This window comes from Zea mays, chromosome 2 (genome assembly GCF_902167145.1).
Source record: "Zea mays cultivar B73 chromosome 2, Zm-B73-REFERENCE-NAM-5.0, whole genome shotgun sequence".
Taxonomy (NCBI): Eukaryota; Viridiplantae; Streptophyta; class Magnoliopsida; order Poales; family Poaceae; genus Zea; species Zea mays.
Window position 1 is genome coordinate 189,186,710 of NC_050097.1, and position 18,066 is coordinate 189,204,775.

The following is an 18,066-nucleotide window of genomic DNA, read 5'->3' on the forward strand; positions in this document are numbered from 1 at the left end:
AGCAAGCCAACAAAGGAAAGGGGGCCAAACGCATCTGGGTGCCAAAAGAAATAATTTCAACCATGAAAAGCACCAAGAAGGTTTGGATCCCGAAAGGGAAGTGAGTGAACCAAAGGTCGTCGGGAAATTTGGAGACTTGGCTAAATTGGGATGTATATCATGGGATACATCATATTGGATCAAGTTTATTGCCAAGTGGGTTAGTGAAAATTTTAGACCCAAATTTCCCACCCATGACTAAGGTAACTAGTTTTAGTGTATTCCTCGTTTTTAGATATGCGTATCTATTTATCTTTTATCTAGTTTACCTTTCTTGCCTAGTATTACATTTGTTATGTACTTTTGTTCAAAATCATGCATACTAGGTAAATCATATGGTAGGATTGCTAGTTTTTGAATTCATATACTTAAGCAAACCTACATGGCTTAAAATGTTTAGTTAGAGCACGGCACATAGCTTTTATATCACTCCATAATAAATGATGCATAATTTGAAAATTTTTGATTCCTACAAGTGTATCATCTAACTTATATGTGCCAAAGTTAGGATTATGGATAATTTGCCCCTCTTGATATCAAATCAGAGTGCATGTCTCCTACAAGTATTCAAAACTTGTATGCACACCTTTAGGGGGAGGTTACTCTATAATCTAACACTTTGAGACTAACACCTTTTCAAGTCTATTTCATGTGATAGTCTCATTGTAAGGAAAATGAAGTCCCCTGAGAAAGACAACAATCTTCCACTGCAAAATCTCCAAGAACTCTCATGTCTCTCAAGCTCGCCATTGATCTTCAATTGGTATCTTTTGAGACTACTTTCAGTATCATTTACATGTCTTCTCCAATATTTGATTAGACTATATTTCATATCATATGCTTCCATGTTGCTAAAAATGCATAAGTAGTTAACTCATATTCTGTTACCTATGCATAAGGGAAGTCAGTCTTTTCAAATCATGTCTTGCACCTCTAATTTTCACATGCTTTTTCCTAAGTAGAGGATCTCTGTCAGGGGGAGTATTTCTTCATCTCTAAAGGGGGAGAAAAACTCTTTCCAAAGGAGAATACTCATTTAGGAGAAATAATCTTTTGAGGAACTCCTACTCATGGTATCTTTCATGATCTACAAGTGGTATCATTCATGGCTTAATTTAATATACTTCTAGTGATATCATCTGTTGAGGGCAAGCTTTTATTTACTTCCTACATGCTTTTAATGTCTTCCTTTTCGGTGGTTGATGCCAAAGGGGGAGAAGTTTAGGGGCCAAAGCAATGAAAACTATATCAAACACCAAACACCACCAATTTAAAATTTTATAACTACAAATGACTTTTCAAGTGGTTTTGGTTATTTGGTCCAAAAATAGGAAGTAAGTGAATTATGGAGTTAGGGGGAGGCTTAAGTCCATAATGTCACTTTGTGGGGACAATCATGCATTCTAGCAAGTAGATTGCACTTTTTAATTCAAATACTTGTATTATTTACTTGCTTTGGTTGTGTTGTCATCAATCACCAAAAAGGGGGAGATTGTAAGGAAAATGGACCCCGGGCCTTTTGGCTAATTGAGTTTTGGTGTTTGATGAACAACACAATCCGTGAACTAATAAGGTTTCTAGTGTTTGTGTTTGTAGTTCACAGGATGCGAAGAGGATTGGACCAAGGCAATGAGGATGCAACACCTCAAATGAAGACATAAAAAGATGCATAGAAGTCCAAGACTCAAGAACAAAAGAAGCCCATAGAAATCAGCAAAGAAACCTGAGAAGAGGGCTGTCAGCCAGCGCCTGGTGGCGCACCGGACAGTGCACAGTACCTGTCCGGTGTGCACCGGACTGTCCGGTGGGACAACCGGACGGTCTGCGCAGAAAGGCCGCAGGTAGGCGCTCTCGGGCTGTAGCACCGGACTGTCCGGTGTGCACCGGACTGTCCGGTGTGCCAACGGGCAGACGGCAACGGTCGAATCCAACGGTCGGATCCAACGGTCGACTGCTACAGACGCCAACGGTCGGCTGACATAGGCGCACCGGACATCTACTGTTCAGTGTCCGGTGGTGCACCGGACTGTCCGGTGCACCCGACGACAGAAAGCTGCTGCTTTCTGTCCAACGGCTAGTTGAGGGTGTGGAGGCTATAAATAACACCCCAACCGGCCATTCTCTAGTGTGAGAGCCCAAGCAACATTCCAATACACATAGTGCATATTTCCAAGTGCTCAAACACCCAAGTGCTTAATAGAATCACTCGGTGATTAGCATAGGTGCTTTGCGAAGTGCTTAGGTTAGTTAGACCGCTTTAGCGCTTGCTCTAGGTGAATCCTAGTTAGTTGAGTGAGTTTAGATAAACCTCACAACCCCTCGGCTCTTGCGCGAGCCGTTGTAATTGTACCGAGTGGGGCGAGAGTCTTGCGAGACCGTGACAACCGTGTTTGTGTCACGGCCGCCACCGTGTACCGGAGGGAACGAGGCCCGCGGCGTTTCGGCCGGAACCTCGATAGTGGAGACGGCGGGGAGCGTCCGAGAGGAGCCGGAAGCGGAGCACCACTTGCGCGTGGAGAAGGCCCGCGGCTCTCTACGGAGTTACTCGACCGAGGTGCTTGGCCCTCGCGTGGGCTTCCCTTTGCGTAGGGGCACCAACGAGGATTAGTCGGGACCTTGCGCGGTTCCGGATACCTCGGTAAAAATACCGGCGTCATCCACGAGAGTTTGCTTCTCTACTTAGCTCTTTACATTCCGCATTTATATTAAGCATTTAAGTTTCAATCTTGTAGTCATACTTATTTAGTGTAGATTGAAACTTATCCTTTTGCGGTAGAGATAGCAACACTTAGACAAAACTTAGTTTGCACATTCTAGTTTTGATTACTTGCATAGGTTTTGCTCTAGGGATTTAATTGTGGCCTAGTTTAGTAAAAGTTTTAGAAGTCCTAATTCACCCCCCCCCCCTCTTAGGCGTCACCCGTTTCCTTCAGGGTAAAAGGTGACACAAGATATATTTCTGAAGTTTGGTTGCTTGCTAGCAACCTACGTCCTTGTTGTGGTGAATCCAAACTAGGTGGTAACGCGCTAATTAGCACGACACACCAAGCCCACGGTGAGGACGCTATAAAAAACACACTAAAGGGACACTTCTACAAGCCATGATTTTGCTAGAGTTGCTCTTCGTGAATCGATAATGGGAATAAGTAGAAGAGACCGTCACAATGATGATTGAAGCTGGCAACAAACTCTGATAATCGCTTAACGATCCCATAAACTCCAAACCATATAGGTGATGACAATCCCCAAGAGTACTAAGAGTGAAACCAAACTTAAGTCACTCAACTAGTGCCACAAAATGTACAACCATATGTGATGCACTTGGAGCCCTGCAATCTCACCCAAAAGATGAACTACAAAATGCATGTGTGTGGATAGGGCTGGAAGATATGCTCGTAGCTTGTCGGCTCGTTCGGTTCATGGTGAGCTCGGCTTGGATCAGATCGGCCCGTTTGAATTTTTTCTCGAGCTGAGCTGACATCCTAGTTCGGTTCGTTAACGAGCCAGTTCGCGAGCTAAACAAGCTACCACATTTCAACAAAATGAAAATATATGCATATCATTTACGTAATAATTGATGAACATGTTATATGTATGTGTGGTGTCTATGCCCTATGAGTTAAACTAATAATTGATCAACTATGTCTATGTGTTAAATTGGTCTATGCGAATATAAATGTGGGTTAAACAGATGAACATGTGTGTGAATTGTGAACTGATGAGTGATGAGTTGTGTTAATTTGGTGTTACATTGATGTAGTTTGTGAAATATAATTACTATTTTATATTGTTAAATTAGTTTGAAATTAACTAGAAATTCATTATTATATACATATTGTTTTTTCTGCACTGGCTCGCGAGCTAATTTTGTGGCTCGTTAGTTTAACGAACCGAGCCAAGCCAGCTCGAATGACGAGTTGGCTCGATATCCTGTCCTATGTGTGGAGTGTGTTTCTCTAGCCTTAAGAGGTGTTCTCAAGTGTAATAAGTGAAATGATGCCAGCCAAAACAGAAGGATCTATTTATAGCCTAAACTTGAAATTCAAATGTTACCTCTTAGTGGGAAAATGAGGGCATAAAAAATGTCTGGTACATAGCCGGTATCTGCACTAAACGCGTTTGGTGCCTTTCCAATGTCTATAATCTTAATTTCTATAAACTAGCCATTACATCTATCAGATATCTGGTGTACTCGCCAAAGGTACCACCGGATAGGTTTAAAGTGTACATTTTGCATGCTCTAAGTGCCTTATATGGTGTTGATATCCGATGCCATATTGGATATATTGGGTGTACTATAGAGCTAAAGTGTGTGTTTGACATGCCCTCCGTGTCATGTCCTATGGATTATCTGGTGCTGCACCAAACACATCTAGTAAGACATATTCGACGCACACTGAACTCCACTGTGTTTAGCTGAAAACTATGCAACATGTACGAACTAACTTCGTATGCCAAGTGCCTTGTGACAATATGCATCGAGAGCAATTTTTCATCTTTTCTCAAGTGTGCCAACATTCAAAAGTTTTACCAAACATAATAGGGTATATTTAACATTTTTCAAAGTGTTTTCAACGAACTTTTTACTTTTCTCATGTGGGTCGCTTAGGGTGATAAGTAATGCATATGAGATATGATTCCAACACCCAGTGTCACAAAATGACCAAATTGTCTATTAAACTCTCCTCTTAATAGTACGACCATCTATCCTAAATCTGATCACGCACTAAGTTCAATCTTGAACAATAAAACAGAATGCCCTAGCTCACATCTTTGTTTTAAGAGATTGTATTTTGTTTTTCCTTCTTTTATATTGAACACTTAATCATCATTTATGGTCTTCACCATCCTTTTTATGGTTACCCATCTTGTTTAAACTTAGATGTGCACTTAAATTATATCATATACAACACTAGAGTAAAGATTAGTCCACTAGTTGTCTTAATTACCAAAATCATATATGGAGCCATCAACATAAGGGGTAGAGCTCATCAGTAGACCTCTTTAGGGCTAGTTTGACAACTCTATTTTTCCAATGGATTCTCATTTTTTAATAAAAAAATAAAGTAATTTCTCTTGAAAAAATTAAAATCCCTTGAAAAAATAAGGTTGCCAAATTAACCCTTAGCAGTTTTTTCTTCATGTGCTTGTTCAAAACGAACAACGCTCATTTCAATTCCAGATCAAAAGGCCGGAAAATCATACTGCATGAGAATGTAGTTATGACCGTTTTGCATTAGATTTTATTAGTAGACTGGACACCGGTACCAAAACGTGCCACGGCCCACGAGCAACAAACATCTTATTTTATTTATGTACAAGATGCTCCTGCAGTTTAAGTTTCACAACTGACGCCAATAAATGCTGCTCAAGTCTGCTGAGATCTCAAATGCGGTTGCATCAGTTCTTTCCATACGGCATCCACGTCTGCAGAAAACACTGAGATCCACGCGCAACATTTCTGCAGGATTAACCAAAATTGATTCCCTGGGCTAGAGGTAGCTCGCTCCCATAGTTGATTGTACTGCAAATGTGTAGAATGGGTGTTAGTAAAAAAATCGAACTGAAAATTGTCCTTTCGACAGAAAACTTGCAACCTTTGCAGTAACGAATCGTTACAAATACCAACCCACAGATGAGTGGGACAATCAGAAGTTCAGAACAAAGGGTACTTGTAATGCATGTAATTCTCATGTATATTCGTTATTTTACTACTCCTTCCGTTCTTTTCTATTTGTCGCATTTTAGTTTAAAAATGAACTAGCGAACGATAAATATTCGAAAACGGAGGTAGTACATACTAAAAAGAATATCCAGTAAAGATGTGTTGCAGACTTGCAGTTGCAAAGTGTGCAGTAAAAAGGCTGGAGCCAAACAACCAAACCCTAGACTAGGGCTGGGTCTCCAGCGCCCTATAAGCAAGAAATTAGCCTGGCTGAAGATAGTTGAGTACAACAAGGACATCTAACTAAATAATCATCACCTACTCTTCAATCTTAGACTCAGTGTGACATGTGGCAAACTGGCAATTGGCATGCCAGTATATTATAATATCAAATTATGCAACTACCCTTACTATGCACTGCTCTAATAATGATTATATATAGTACCATTTCAAATGCAATCACAGCAAAAATGTGTATACTCTTACCAAGTCGCCCTCCTCATGTACTGCTTCCAGGAATCACTCCCTGCTTCTCGTCCACCACCAGTTGCTTTTTCTCCACCAAATGCTCCACCAATTTCAGCACCATTAGTAGGTATGTTCACATTCACTATACCACAATCACTACCATGGGGCCTGCATAATAAGAGAACAAACAGTGAGGCTTATTGGCAATCAAAAAATATAACTCGAAGGACCCCACAAAAGATGAGAAATTTTTGCAATAAGTATTCAAATTTCAAAATATGTTAAATAGGGTTTATTTTGTGGCCGAGTATGGTTAAATGTTTATGAAATGTATGGAAACTCCAGCTGAGCTTACTGCTTTACTGGATATTTATCAGATTGAATATATGATATTGGCACGCAAAAAAGACATGATTTTTTTGTCCTAGAGAAGGGACTAGCTGAATAGTGTGCTGTGTGAATATACCAACCAAAATGAAAAATAGTGAACCAGACTTTCTTAAGCTATACCTTGTAAACCAAAATAACTACCATTCAATTAAGCAAAAACTAGAATGCTACCGATGCAGTACCACCAGTCCACCACACTGTCCACACAGGCATCTAATGCAAAAGAGGGATGAGCAATACAGCTCGCATTTGCTTTCCACAAATACAGAGACATCCTTTGTTCAATACCAATTAAATTCTCGGTATCATTGAGCTACTTACCCGAGCCACTTAAAAATAATATCTGGCCTCTTTGTAAATATAGAACTGCTCAATCCTTGAGGAACAGAGTTATTGATTTCAATTGCTTCCTTCAAGGACTGTAGGAAACACAAACCTCATGGATATTAGGCACAGTGGTTCTCAATTGTAGAAATTAGAACAGGTAAAAAATACAAAAAAACATAATATTGAACTATATGCTACCTGAAATTTCATAACATAAAGGACAGGACCAAAGAGTTCTTCTTTCACAACTGGTGCAGAAGGTGTAATTTCCACAATTGTTGGTTGCACAAAGTTTCCTTCTGATTCAATGGCAGATCCTCCAAAAAGGATTTTCCCTCCCTGAATAAAACATGTCAAATTATATTGTTAGAATTTAACGGCTTACATAAAGTAATACTTCCTCCAGGTAAAAATACTTGTCACATTTTACTTCAATGCATATCTTTTTACCATTAATTTCTTAATATCCTTCAAATTTATGCTTGCAATTATTTCGAACAAAGACACAGATAACTTACATGCTTCAAACTAAATAATTTAGTTACTGATGTTCGTAGTTTTTACGGTTTGACCAAACCCTGTCCAAAACATTTTTTTGTGACCAGAGGGGTACATTTAACTTTGAATACCAATAAGGCAGTAAACTCGGAATAACATGATTCTCATAGCTATTTATATCCAGTGAGATTGTAATGGAGGTTCAAATAATTGTAGGAACCGATAATGTAACACTACTTTTAACCTTCACCTGAGATTTGATAGTCTGAATGCCTTTCAAAAAGTTCTCTTTTGAAGCAGGAGTGTGCAGTGGTCCCAGTAAGGTGCCTTTCTCCAACGGATCCCCAATTCGGACTTGTTTGTATACCTCAACAAGCTGATCAAGGAAGGTTTGATATATGTTCTCATGAAGAATCTGTAATAAGATGGGAAAGACAATTAAACAAATTGAAAACGAACCACTATACGGAAAAGAGAAACAAAAGAAAAATACCATACCAGCCTACGACATGTAGTGCAGCGTTGTCCTGCTGTACCAACAGCAGCGAACAAGACAGATCGCACAGCTAGCTGGATATCTGCATCATCCATAACAATGATGGCATTGTTTCCGCTAAGTTCAAGAAGGCATTTACCAAATCTTGCACTAACTTGTTGCTGAACCATTAGACCAGCCTGCATTAAGAAACCAGTATCGCATATTTAAAAAGATCAGCACAGTACAATGGACATACACAATGTTAAGCATCCCTGTCCCCCCCCCCCCAACAAATAGTTTCTTTCTTTGTCCTTGTGGTAGTTTATTTTTCATCCTTTGGTGGCCTCCATGGGAGGTTTGTTTTTTCTTTGTACTGGGGTCTATTTTGGATTATTTTTTCTCCTATTAATATAATGATACGTAGCTAATCTGCATGTTCGAGAGAGAAAAAGAAGATTTATGGAAAAAACTGTTCGCTCCAAAAAAATAGATCTAGGGAAAAACATGTTGATGTTACAAGATCTTCACAATATCAGAACAAAGAGTGTTACCCTTGTACTTCCAGTGAATGAAACCAAAGGTATCCTAATGTCAAGGGCAATTGCTTGACCAATTTCAGTGCCCCCACAAAAAGATGTAAAAATTGCGCCTGGCAAGTTGTTCTTCTCCAATACACTAGCCACTATTTTTGTCATTGCAATAGTGATCAGTGGAGTTGTTGGAGCACCTTTCCTGTAAGAATCGCAACAACATTAGACAAAGTAACAGCCTCCCTGCGGTACTGAGCAAGTTTATTGCCACTAAAACAGAACTGGTGAGTATGTTGAACAGATAACATTCATATACGAATATATTTTTGTCTAAGAAGATGGACATTGTTTACACTTTTCAGACTTGAGAACCAATATTGCCTCCCCAGTCTACCTATTAAAACTACATTTTTAGTTGCATCACCACATTTTTTCCATCCAAGTCTGTAACATATCTTTTACAAGACAATTCTTGCACCACGGACTCTGGTCCCTCATCCAGCCATGTTGACCAGAAATCTCAATCTTCAGATCTCTTGCTGGGTTTCCACGAGCCGTCAACTAAGCGATTCCAGACCCCTCCCATCGATCCGCTGTCGTGTCCGTCATTCTCTGCTTGCCGTGGTGCCAGCGCCTTCCTCCACCAGGTCTGTCCTGGCGCGCCGCAAGCACATCCGTCCCCTTCGGCTGATCCAACTGCCAGGGCTGGAGAACATCCCGGACTGTCCTTTCAGCTGCTCCAACCGCCAGGGCTGGAGGACATCCCGGACACACTCCTCTGCCTCCTTAGCTCCTTACCTGCGTCATGGACATGCTCCATCGCTACCTCCTACCCCTGTAAACATCTCTCCCTTGCCAGACCCCAAGAGAATTCATTACCTAATGCCATGCATCTTGTATATGTATTTGAGCCAAGTCCTTAATGCAAACATGAAATGTTTAATATATTAAAACATATATGCTTATTGGGCTTTGCTTATTTTTATATTTTTCTTTTGTGCAAAAAAATTAAATATTAGTAGAAGATTGTTAGGGAACATTTGTTATCTGATTAGTTTTCAGATTTCGAAGGCACATCAAAGGATCATGGAAGGCAGCTATATGTTTTTTTAGGTGGATGCTATATGTTTGTTATTTACTGAGAAAGATGATATGGGTGACGATAAATCAACTGTCTCGTATGGCACAGCAAGCCCCAAAGGGTCACCCTATGGGGCTGTGCGGCAACGCCACGCGTTGGTTTCTAGTATTTACTAAAAGCTTACAAGGATGACACATGTTGCAGCACACATTGTCTAAGTTTTTCCTGAGTGCAATTTGCTTGAACTCCAGATGATGAGATGAATAGGACAAGCCACATCACAACCCAGAACAATTCATAGAAGGTAACATGCCATATGAAAGTCACGGTCATACGAAGTTAAATTTACTCTGTTGGAAGGGCAGGACCAATAAATTTCCATGAGCAGGGACAGACTAATGGATGAATAATCAGGGAGCCAAACTCAATATTTCAGAATGGCAACAATTTCTATACATGTATATGTTGGGGCGAAGGCAAAGACGCCACCCTTCGCTCGAGGCCTTCGCCGCAGTCGCTGGACTGACAGAGACAAAACGGGCAGGGACACCCTTCGCTCGATTCGGCACCAGACGAAGGCCTGCGACGACGCCTTCCCGCGGCGCGGCCTCGTTCAGCTCTGAGGCCCACGTGTGATCTGGTCCATTGTAACGGGCCCTGCGTGGCCGCCTTTGTGTTACGGGCCTAATTTGTAAAGGCATGCTTGTAATTACAGCTTGTAACCCTGCTTTATGGGAATATTCTGGGGATAAACTAGGTGTTTGAGGGCACATACGTCCTTAACACAAGGCGCTGGGTACTCAGATACCTATAAATACCCCCGCACAGTGCCCGTGAGAGGCTAGATTAACAGAGCTATAACCCCCGAGCACGTAACCCTGTCGTCACCACTGTTCACTCTTGTTGGTCTCTTTGCTGGCGAGAGCAAGTTCCAACATTTGGCGCCCACCGTTCGTGCTACGACCAAACCACCCGCGATGGCACCCAAGAGAGCTAACCCGAAGGCTGACGAGGCTGCGAAAGCAGCACTGCTTGCCGCAAGGAAGGGCAAGGCCCTCGCCCTCACCCAATCCACCCACCAAGAGCCCACCGAAGACAATATTCCCCGCACCGGCGAAGACGACACCTTCTGCACCTGCGGGCCCGAAGGACAATCACAGCCGCCCCCAGGCTTCGCCCCACTGGAGGGCGCGGATCTCACCGAGGACGGCGAGGTCCTCGGCGTCTCAACAGAAGAACAGCTACAGCTGCGCGCCCTGCGCCTCAAGAACCGCAATCTCCAGAGGCAGAAAGAGATACTGGAGGCCAAGCGCCAGCGTGTGTCCGCACTAGCCAAGGTGCGGCAAATGATACGCGACGAGGAGCAGAAGGCCCAAGACCTCGAGCGCGAGATCGCGCTGATGCAGCGCGAAGGCCACCTCGGTCTACAGCAAGAGCCACCCCTCCAGCAGCGCGCACAACCGGAAGACACGTGAGAAGGCCACCTCGGCCTCCAGCACGGCCCACCCCTGCAACACCAGGCGCAGCCGGAGAACCCGCGTTTCCCCCAGCATGACTACGCTTTCCAGCACGGCGCGCCATTCCAAGGGGTCAACTACCTCGACGAGCGAAGTCCCCTGGCGCCACACCTGCAAGTGACGCCTTGGCCAGCTAACTTCCGCGCAGGGGCATATCCCAAGTACAACGGCAGCACCGACCCGGCGCAATACATAATGAGTTATCAAGTCGCCGTTGCATCCGCCGGAGGGGACGACGCCACAATGGCGAAGTCTTTCATCATCGCCCTAGAGGGCCCAGCACTCACTTGGTTCACCAGATTGCCTCCGCTGTCCATTGATTCGTGGAGAAGTCTCAGGGACAAGTTCCTTCTCAACTTCCAAGGGTATCGTCCAGACACCGACGCTTTGGCCGAGCTCTCGCTTTGCAAACAGCTGGAAAAGGAGACTCTGCGGGAATATTACCGTAAATTCTTAACACTCAAGTCACAGCTGCCCTCCGTCGATGATCAGATCGCTATCCACTACGCCATCAGCGGCCTTCGGGCCGGCGTCCTCTACAGCCACTGTATCAGAGATCCACCCAAGAACCTCCAGGAGCTATATCAGCTCTTTGAAAAATATGCCAAATCCGAAGAGCTCCACCAGCGCAAGGTTGAGTCGCAGCGGAAGCCCAAAGATGCCCCGCAGTCCAGCCGCACGTGGACGAGGACTCCGCAATCAGACTCCGGTCGAGATAGCCGCAGTCAACAGCAAGTGCACAACATAGCCAACCAGCAGCCTGCTGCTGACCCCCCTCGTCGCCAGGAATATCCCCCCAGGGCCGCGGAAACGGAACTCGCGGCAGGGGCCGAGGGCGCGCGCAGCCGCCGCGCCGGTTCTACTGCCTTTTCCACGGCGAAGACTGCGCCCACCAAACCAAAGACTGCCCAGAAACGAAGGCCACCAGGGACAGAATGGCGCGGGCGCAGCCAGCCGACAATCCCAGAATTGTCGCGCATAATTACCAGCCACCCCCTCCACCATACATCCACGCTCCCGCTCCGCACCCACCGCACCACGCCTACCAACGCCATCAGGAAGTACAAATCGTACCTCCTCCACCCCCACCTCCACACCAGCAACATCAAAACATCCCACATGCCCCAAAGCAGGAGGACTTCGCCGATCAACCATATCGCGGAGTCATTCACATGATAACAGGGGGGTCAAGCACTGACTTCGACACCAAGCGGCAGAAGCGGGACCACTACCGCAGCATCAACCATGTCGCGGTCACTGGCCCAGTCGTGCAGACGAAGTGGTCCCACATACCGCTAACCTTCGACGCACGAGACGTCGACCTGCGCAGCGCCCCCCACATCGACGCTATGGTCATCAATTGCAGCGTGGCAGGCTGGGACTTACACAAAGTCCTAGTCGACAACGGCAGTCAGGCTGACATCATCTTCCTCCATGCCTTCGACCGCATGGGTATAAGCCACAGCCTGCTCAAGCCTTCGGACAACCCGTTGTACGGCTTCGGCGGCAAGGGCACCTTTCCCGTTGGCAAAATAGAGTTGCCCCTCTCCTTCGGTGTAGCACTCAATGTCCGAAGTGAGCAAGTAACCTTCGACATTGTCGACATGGTATATCCATACAACGCCATCATGGGCCGGGGCTCCATCAATAAGTTCGAAGCTGCCATCCACGGGCTGTACCTATGTATGAAGATACCAGGTCCGCTAGGCGCCATTACAGTCTACGGCAACCAGCAGACGGCGCGCAACATAGAGCGGGACTTCGTGCCTGGTCAGAGGAACGTACACTGTCTCACGACCCAGCGCGAGGTCCCCGCGCCCGCCAGCCCAACCGATAAGCAGCACGACAAGGCACAGTTGCAGAGCCAAGACGGGACCAAGACTGTCCCCCTCGATCAGGCCACGCCCAAGCAGACAGTCACTATCAGCGAAGACCTCACCTCACTCGAAGAAGAGAAACTTCTCTGCTGCCTGGCCAAGAATAAAGATGTCTTCGCCTGGTCTGCCCTCGACCTGGTCGGAGTCAGCCGATCCATAATTGAGCACCGCTTGGGAATTGACCCTTCGGTGCGACCAAAAAAGCAGAAGCTTCGCAAAATGTCCGACGAAAAGACAGAGGCCGCCAAGGCGGAGGTGCACCGCCTCCTAGAGGCTAAATTCATTGAGCCAGTGGCTTACCCCACGTGGCTCTCCAATGTTGTAATTTACTCTGTTGGAAGTCACGGTCATACGAAAGTCACGGTCATACGAAGTTAAATTTACTCTGTTGGAAGGGCAGGACCAATAAATTTCCATGAGCAGGGACAGACTAATGGATGAATAATCAGGGAGCCAAACTCAATATTTCAGAATGGCAACAATTTCTATACATGTATATCAGCACTGGAATTTTATCAGAAAAGTAAACCATTCTTACCAGACGACACAATTTCCACAGACCAAAGCAATGCAAGCATTCCAACCTACATGACATGGGAGATTATTGAGGTATTCATGGCTATTAAGATTACATGATTATATGGTAAATGTTGGCAGCAATTACATAGCACTAGAAATGAGCAAGGTGTAAGAACTCGCGAAAGTTAGATTTAAAGGCATCCTATGGGTGCAGCTAAATACCAGGTTACACCATTAACTGCAACTGCTAAACTTCTCAGCTAAAAAGTTTATATACCAAGAGTTGTTAAACTTTTTTGGCTAAACATTCCCTAAATGAGGAGTGCTAAAATGCAAAGTAAAGAGAGAGCTGATGCATTATGTAGACTTTTATGGCAATACAAATTCTAGAAATGTAATGCACCAAACATATGAGCTGTCAGAGACTTACCAAGCACAGCACAAGGGAAATTAAATGCCGTTATAACACCCACAACTCCAAGGGGATTCCACACCTACTCAGATAAGCATAGCCATTAGCATGCTACATGCTGATTTCCAAAAGTATGATATACGGCATGAGAAACTAATTGTTAAAAAGCATACCTCCATCATCATATGGTTTGGTCCTGCAAAAAAACACAAAGTGCACTGTTTCAGACCACTGAATATCATCAGCAAGCAGCACATATGCTTTATATCCAGGACCAAGAGTTAGGAGGAATAGATATGAAGCCAAGACTAATGCAAAAGGTTCTGACAACTGGAACTCTACCATCTGCAACTGATCAGAAAGGTAACACTCTAAAACCTTGTTTTCTAAGGGATTTGTTACTTATTATGCTCCTTCACTGTGATAGTTGTAATTTCAGCTAGTAATATCAGCACTACGTTTCAGGGTATTGGGAAAACTGAGCTTCGTACAAAACAGAAAACTGGAATGATGTGCTATTTTACAGCACTAAAGTAGTGATAACAAAACAATTTAACATGAATGATGGTGTTGTAGATTAGCAGCTCTAATACCAAAAATAATTGCAGAATCTTGGTTGATTTCAATTTCAGCATGTGCGATACAATACGCAAACCTACAAAGCTAGACCATCAGAATTTTATTCAAAAAAATTTTTTCAGTATTTACAAGGCCCTTTCTGGTTCCTAAACAGTCATAGATAATGTGAATCGGTTGGAAATTGCAACCAATAATCAAATGTTCAAATCTGCAGTGAAAATCTGCACTTTCACTGCAGATAATGTAGTTTTCAGCTGGCATGAAAAAATATATATAACTTAAGGAAGACAGGTCTTACGTTCAGATGGTATAATGGATCCATTTAGTTGGCGACTTAGCCCCACAGCATAATCACACATGTCGATGATTTCCTACAAAAAAGGAGGACACACCAATCCATGATGCACATAGGAATCAAAACCAGATTTCACTTGAACTCATATGATCACAGCAAGGTTAACAAGTCATCCGATTAAACACGATTAGGAGCTTATGCACTACATTAAGTCACAATTTAGCCATGATTAATCAGGCTGATTCAGCAAGGTTATCAAATCATCCAACTAAAATATTGTCATTCAACTATCTTCACTAAAGGTTAATATCTTAGACATATGGTCTGGTGATACAGTACCAACTGACCTAGTCAATAGTGCTGCCTGTACATATGAGAATGACATGTTTTAGGAAAAGTTGCAGTTATAACAGATAAGGAAACAGTAACGAAACCTTATAGATGGTAAGGTAGTATATATAAAAAAACATCCTAAAACAGAAACACAAAGATGTGATGTGAAGCGTGAACTCAATGATGATACTTTTGGTGAGCACAATACATGACTTGCAGTTTGTAGACAATGCACTAGAAGCAATCAAGCAACTATGATCCATTCCTACCTGAACCTCACCGATCCCTTCAGGAAGAATTTTCCCCATCTCAAGTGACACAAGCCTGCCAAGGTGATGGAGCTTTGCTCTCAGTGCATCACCGATTTGCCTAACGATCTCTCCTCGCTTTGGAGCAGGAATCTGCACAAATTGGCAATGACGTTATGATTTATGAGCACATTGCTACGAGTAAAATTCAGAATCAAATCACTTGATGGACGGAATAAGTTTTTGGATATGCTACCCAGTCCCAGCAATGAACTTGCGGTGTCAGAGTACCTTGTAGATATATAAGAAAAACAGAGTCCAAAATCTGATAAACCCAAGCATGCATGAAGTCTGAGACTGCAGTATACATTCTAGTTCACAGATACAGACCGTACACCAGAGATCTGCGTTACTGGATCAGATCGAGAACCCATATCACATCATCGTATCACAATCTGGAATGCAAACTTCCCTGGAAACTCATCAAACTCATAAAGGACCGACAATTGCGAAAGTAGCGTTTCCAAATTCCAACCCCAAGGGGAGTGAAAGTGAAAACAAAACACATTTCCTCGCAGTTAAAATCCACAGGCAGTAGCGACTACCAAACCACAAATGCCAGCATTCCATCACCCACCCGCGCGAGCTGCTATGGCTACGAGCGCTGCAAGTCGGTGGAACTCACCGCCATCCATGTCTTGGCGGCATCGAAGCAGGCGCGCATGCCCTCCTCGTAGTCGTGCACGGACGCCTCCACGACCTCTGCGATGACCTAGAACACAGATAGCCACGCACCCAACAAAAACAAACACTCGATCAAAAACCCACCACACAAACAAACACGGAACAGGCGGAGCGGCGAAACCGAGCAGATCGGGCCGTGCAGGGACGCACCTGATTGTTGGTCGGGCTCGTGGAGGTGACGGTGGGACCTGAGCCGCCCCACGCACCGCATGCGAACGCGCCTGGGTTGCGCTGCGCGAGGCCGAGCTCGGCTAGGAACTGGTGCTCCTCCTTCGCGAAGGCCCCCATGGTGTCGGCGTTGGTAGGTGATGCGGGGGGTAGGGAAGCGGAAGGCGGGGAGCGGATGTGGTGGGGGACTGAGACTGAGGTGTATTTGTAGAAGGAGGTGGAGTGGGGACTGTGAACTGCTCCGGGAAGGCGATGGAGCCCGGGCCCGGCGCGGAGGAGTGGTACGGTTGGACGGGCTTCCCGTTTGGCGTTTGTTTGTTCACGGGACAGAGGGGGGAGTCTGGGACGAGACGAAAAAGCGTGGGATTTGTTACTTGGTGAAAGATAATTTTATAGTTTTGTTATATTATCATTGGACGCCAGCTTTGATGGTGCACGTTTTGTGTTTTGGCATTCACGGACGGCCCGACCCGACGCTGGCATGACATGGTGCCAAAGATGGAGATGACAGTCGAGAGATGTAACAAGAACGCTGGGCTGTGAATAATGACAGTGTGAGTGTGTGACGAGTGAGCCGTAGATCGTAGGGATTGTGATTCACATCTCACAGTCACAGGGACGTGGCGTGCGAGCCCGCGCGCGCGTCCAATGCTATCATCGTCTATGACAAATCTCGCGGACCCGTGCTTAACTTGGCATTCGCCTCCGTGGCTCCGTCCAACATCTATGGATGACGACGAGCCAGGACGAAAGCAGGAGCTTCAGCTTTCAGGTCCATCCGAGTTGGATGCGCTACAGTTTGCTCAAGCAAAAGGGACAGCGTTTGTGTTGTTCTGAGCTTCTTTACGATAGCTCCCGCGGGCGTGTATACAACGACACTCTTTCCTCGGAGACAACATGGTAAACAGTTCATTCCTTAAATTTGAGTATGATTTCATTCTTTATATTAGTATTAATATTAACTACATAACTATAAGAATTCTATTCCACAGACTATAAAAAAAGTGAGAAGATAATGGACGAGCTCATTTCTTAAACCAAACATTTTATTTAAGATCGAAGATAAACTAGCATGTAGTATCCACGGGCTCTACATAAAAGAGAGCCACGACATACACGTACGTCCTCTTTGTCCGTGTTCCGTTTTCGTTCTTCCTTCTTCGTTCTCATCTGCACGACCACCGTGGCGCCATGCTATCCTACTGTGCTGCCGGTCCAAGGTACCTACCCATGATCAGTTAGTATTTATTTAGCTTAACACATTTACTTTACGATAAAATTCAGAATAAATCTTAAAGACCCTCTCTCTATATAAAAAGTAGGAGATAAAGTCAACTTGAATAGCTTGAGGGAGAAAGCTAAAGCCTCATGCAGCACATTTCATATTTTTTCATGAATTGTGATTGGCATCCATTTTGTTTATGTCTTTTTTATCGTTTTTTTAATAATAATCCGACTTTGTCTTGCATGACAAGTTCGAAACTGAATCGATCAGATCATGGAGATCGTAACCGAGTCGCTTTGCTCCTTTTCACGTGAGATTGTCATAAGTTTAGTTCCCTGTGTAATAAAGAGGGTCTTCTCATCCAAAAGGCAAGTCTCATCCAAAAGGAAAAAAAAAACCAACCTTACCGATTTAGAATTTTAGACGAGGGGGCCTTTGGTGGATAATACCTAGTGTATACTCACTCACACGTCGTACCTAGTGTATCCGTAATGTATACACTGGTGGATACAATAGTGTTGCCCTACGATTATAGATGTTCAATAAGCACGAGGCCCGCGAGCCCGGCACGAAGCCCGCTGTTTGGGCCCGGTCTGAGCCCGACACGGCCCGGGCTGGCCCGGCACGAATAAGCGGACCGGGCTTGGACAGGAAACTAGGCACGGCGGGCTAG

The 18,066-nt window shown here is 44.4% G+C and overlaps 1 protein-coding gene across 1 annotated transcript; it reads right to left on the reverse strand.

Annotated features, from left to right (window-relative positions):
* Positions 1 to 5,248: 5,248 nt before the first annotated feature.
* Positions 5,249 to 16,375, reverse strand: LOC100282748 (aldehyde dehydrogenase family 7 member A1). Its single transcript, NM_001155654.2, is given in 14 exon segments — positions 5,249 to 5,563; positions 6,191 to 6,340; positions 6,884 to 6,981; positions 7,088 to 7,228; positions 7,638 to 7,802; positions 7,886 to 8,062; positions 8,417 to 8,597; positions 13,409 to 13,454; positions 13,820 to 13,883; positions 13,975 to 13,997; positions 14,679 to 14,751; positions 15,278 to 15,409; positions 15,942 to 16,028; positions 16,151 to 16,375. Coding segments are annotated over 14 exon segments (1,530 nt in total). The 5' UTR covers positions 16,289 to 16,375; the 3' UTR covers positions 5,249 to 5,508.
* Between the last annotated feature and the right edge of the window lie 1,691 nt (positions 16,376 to 18,066).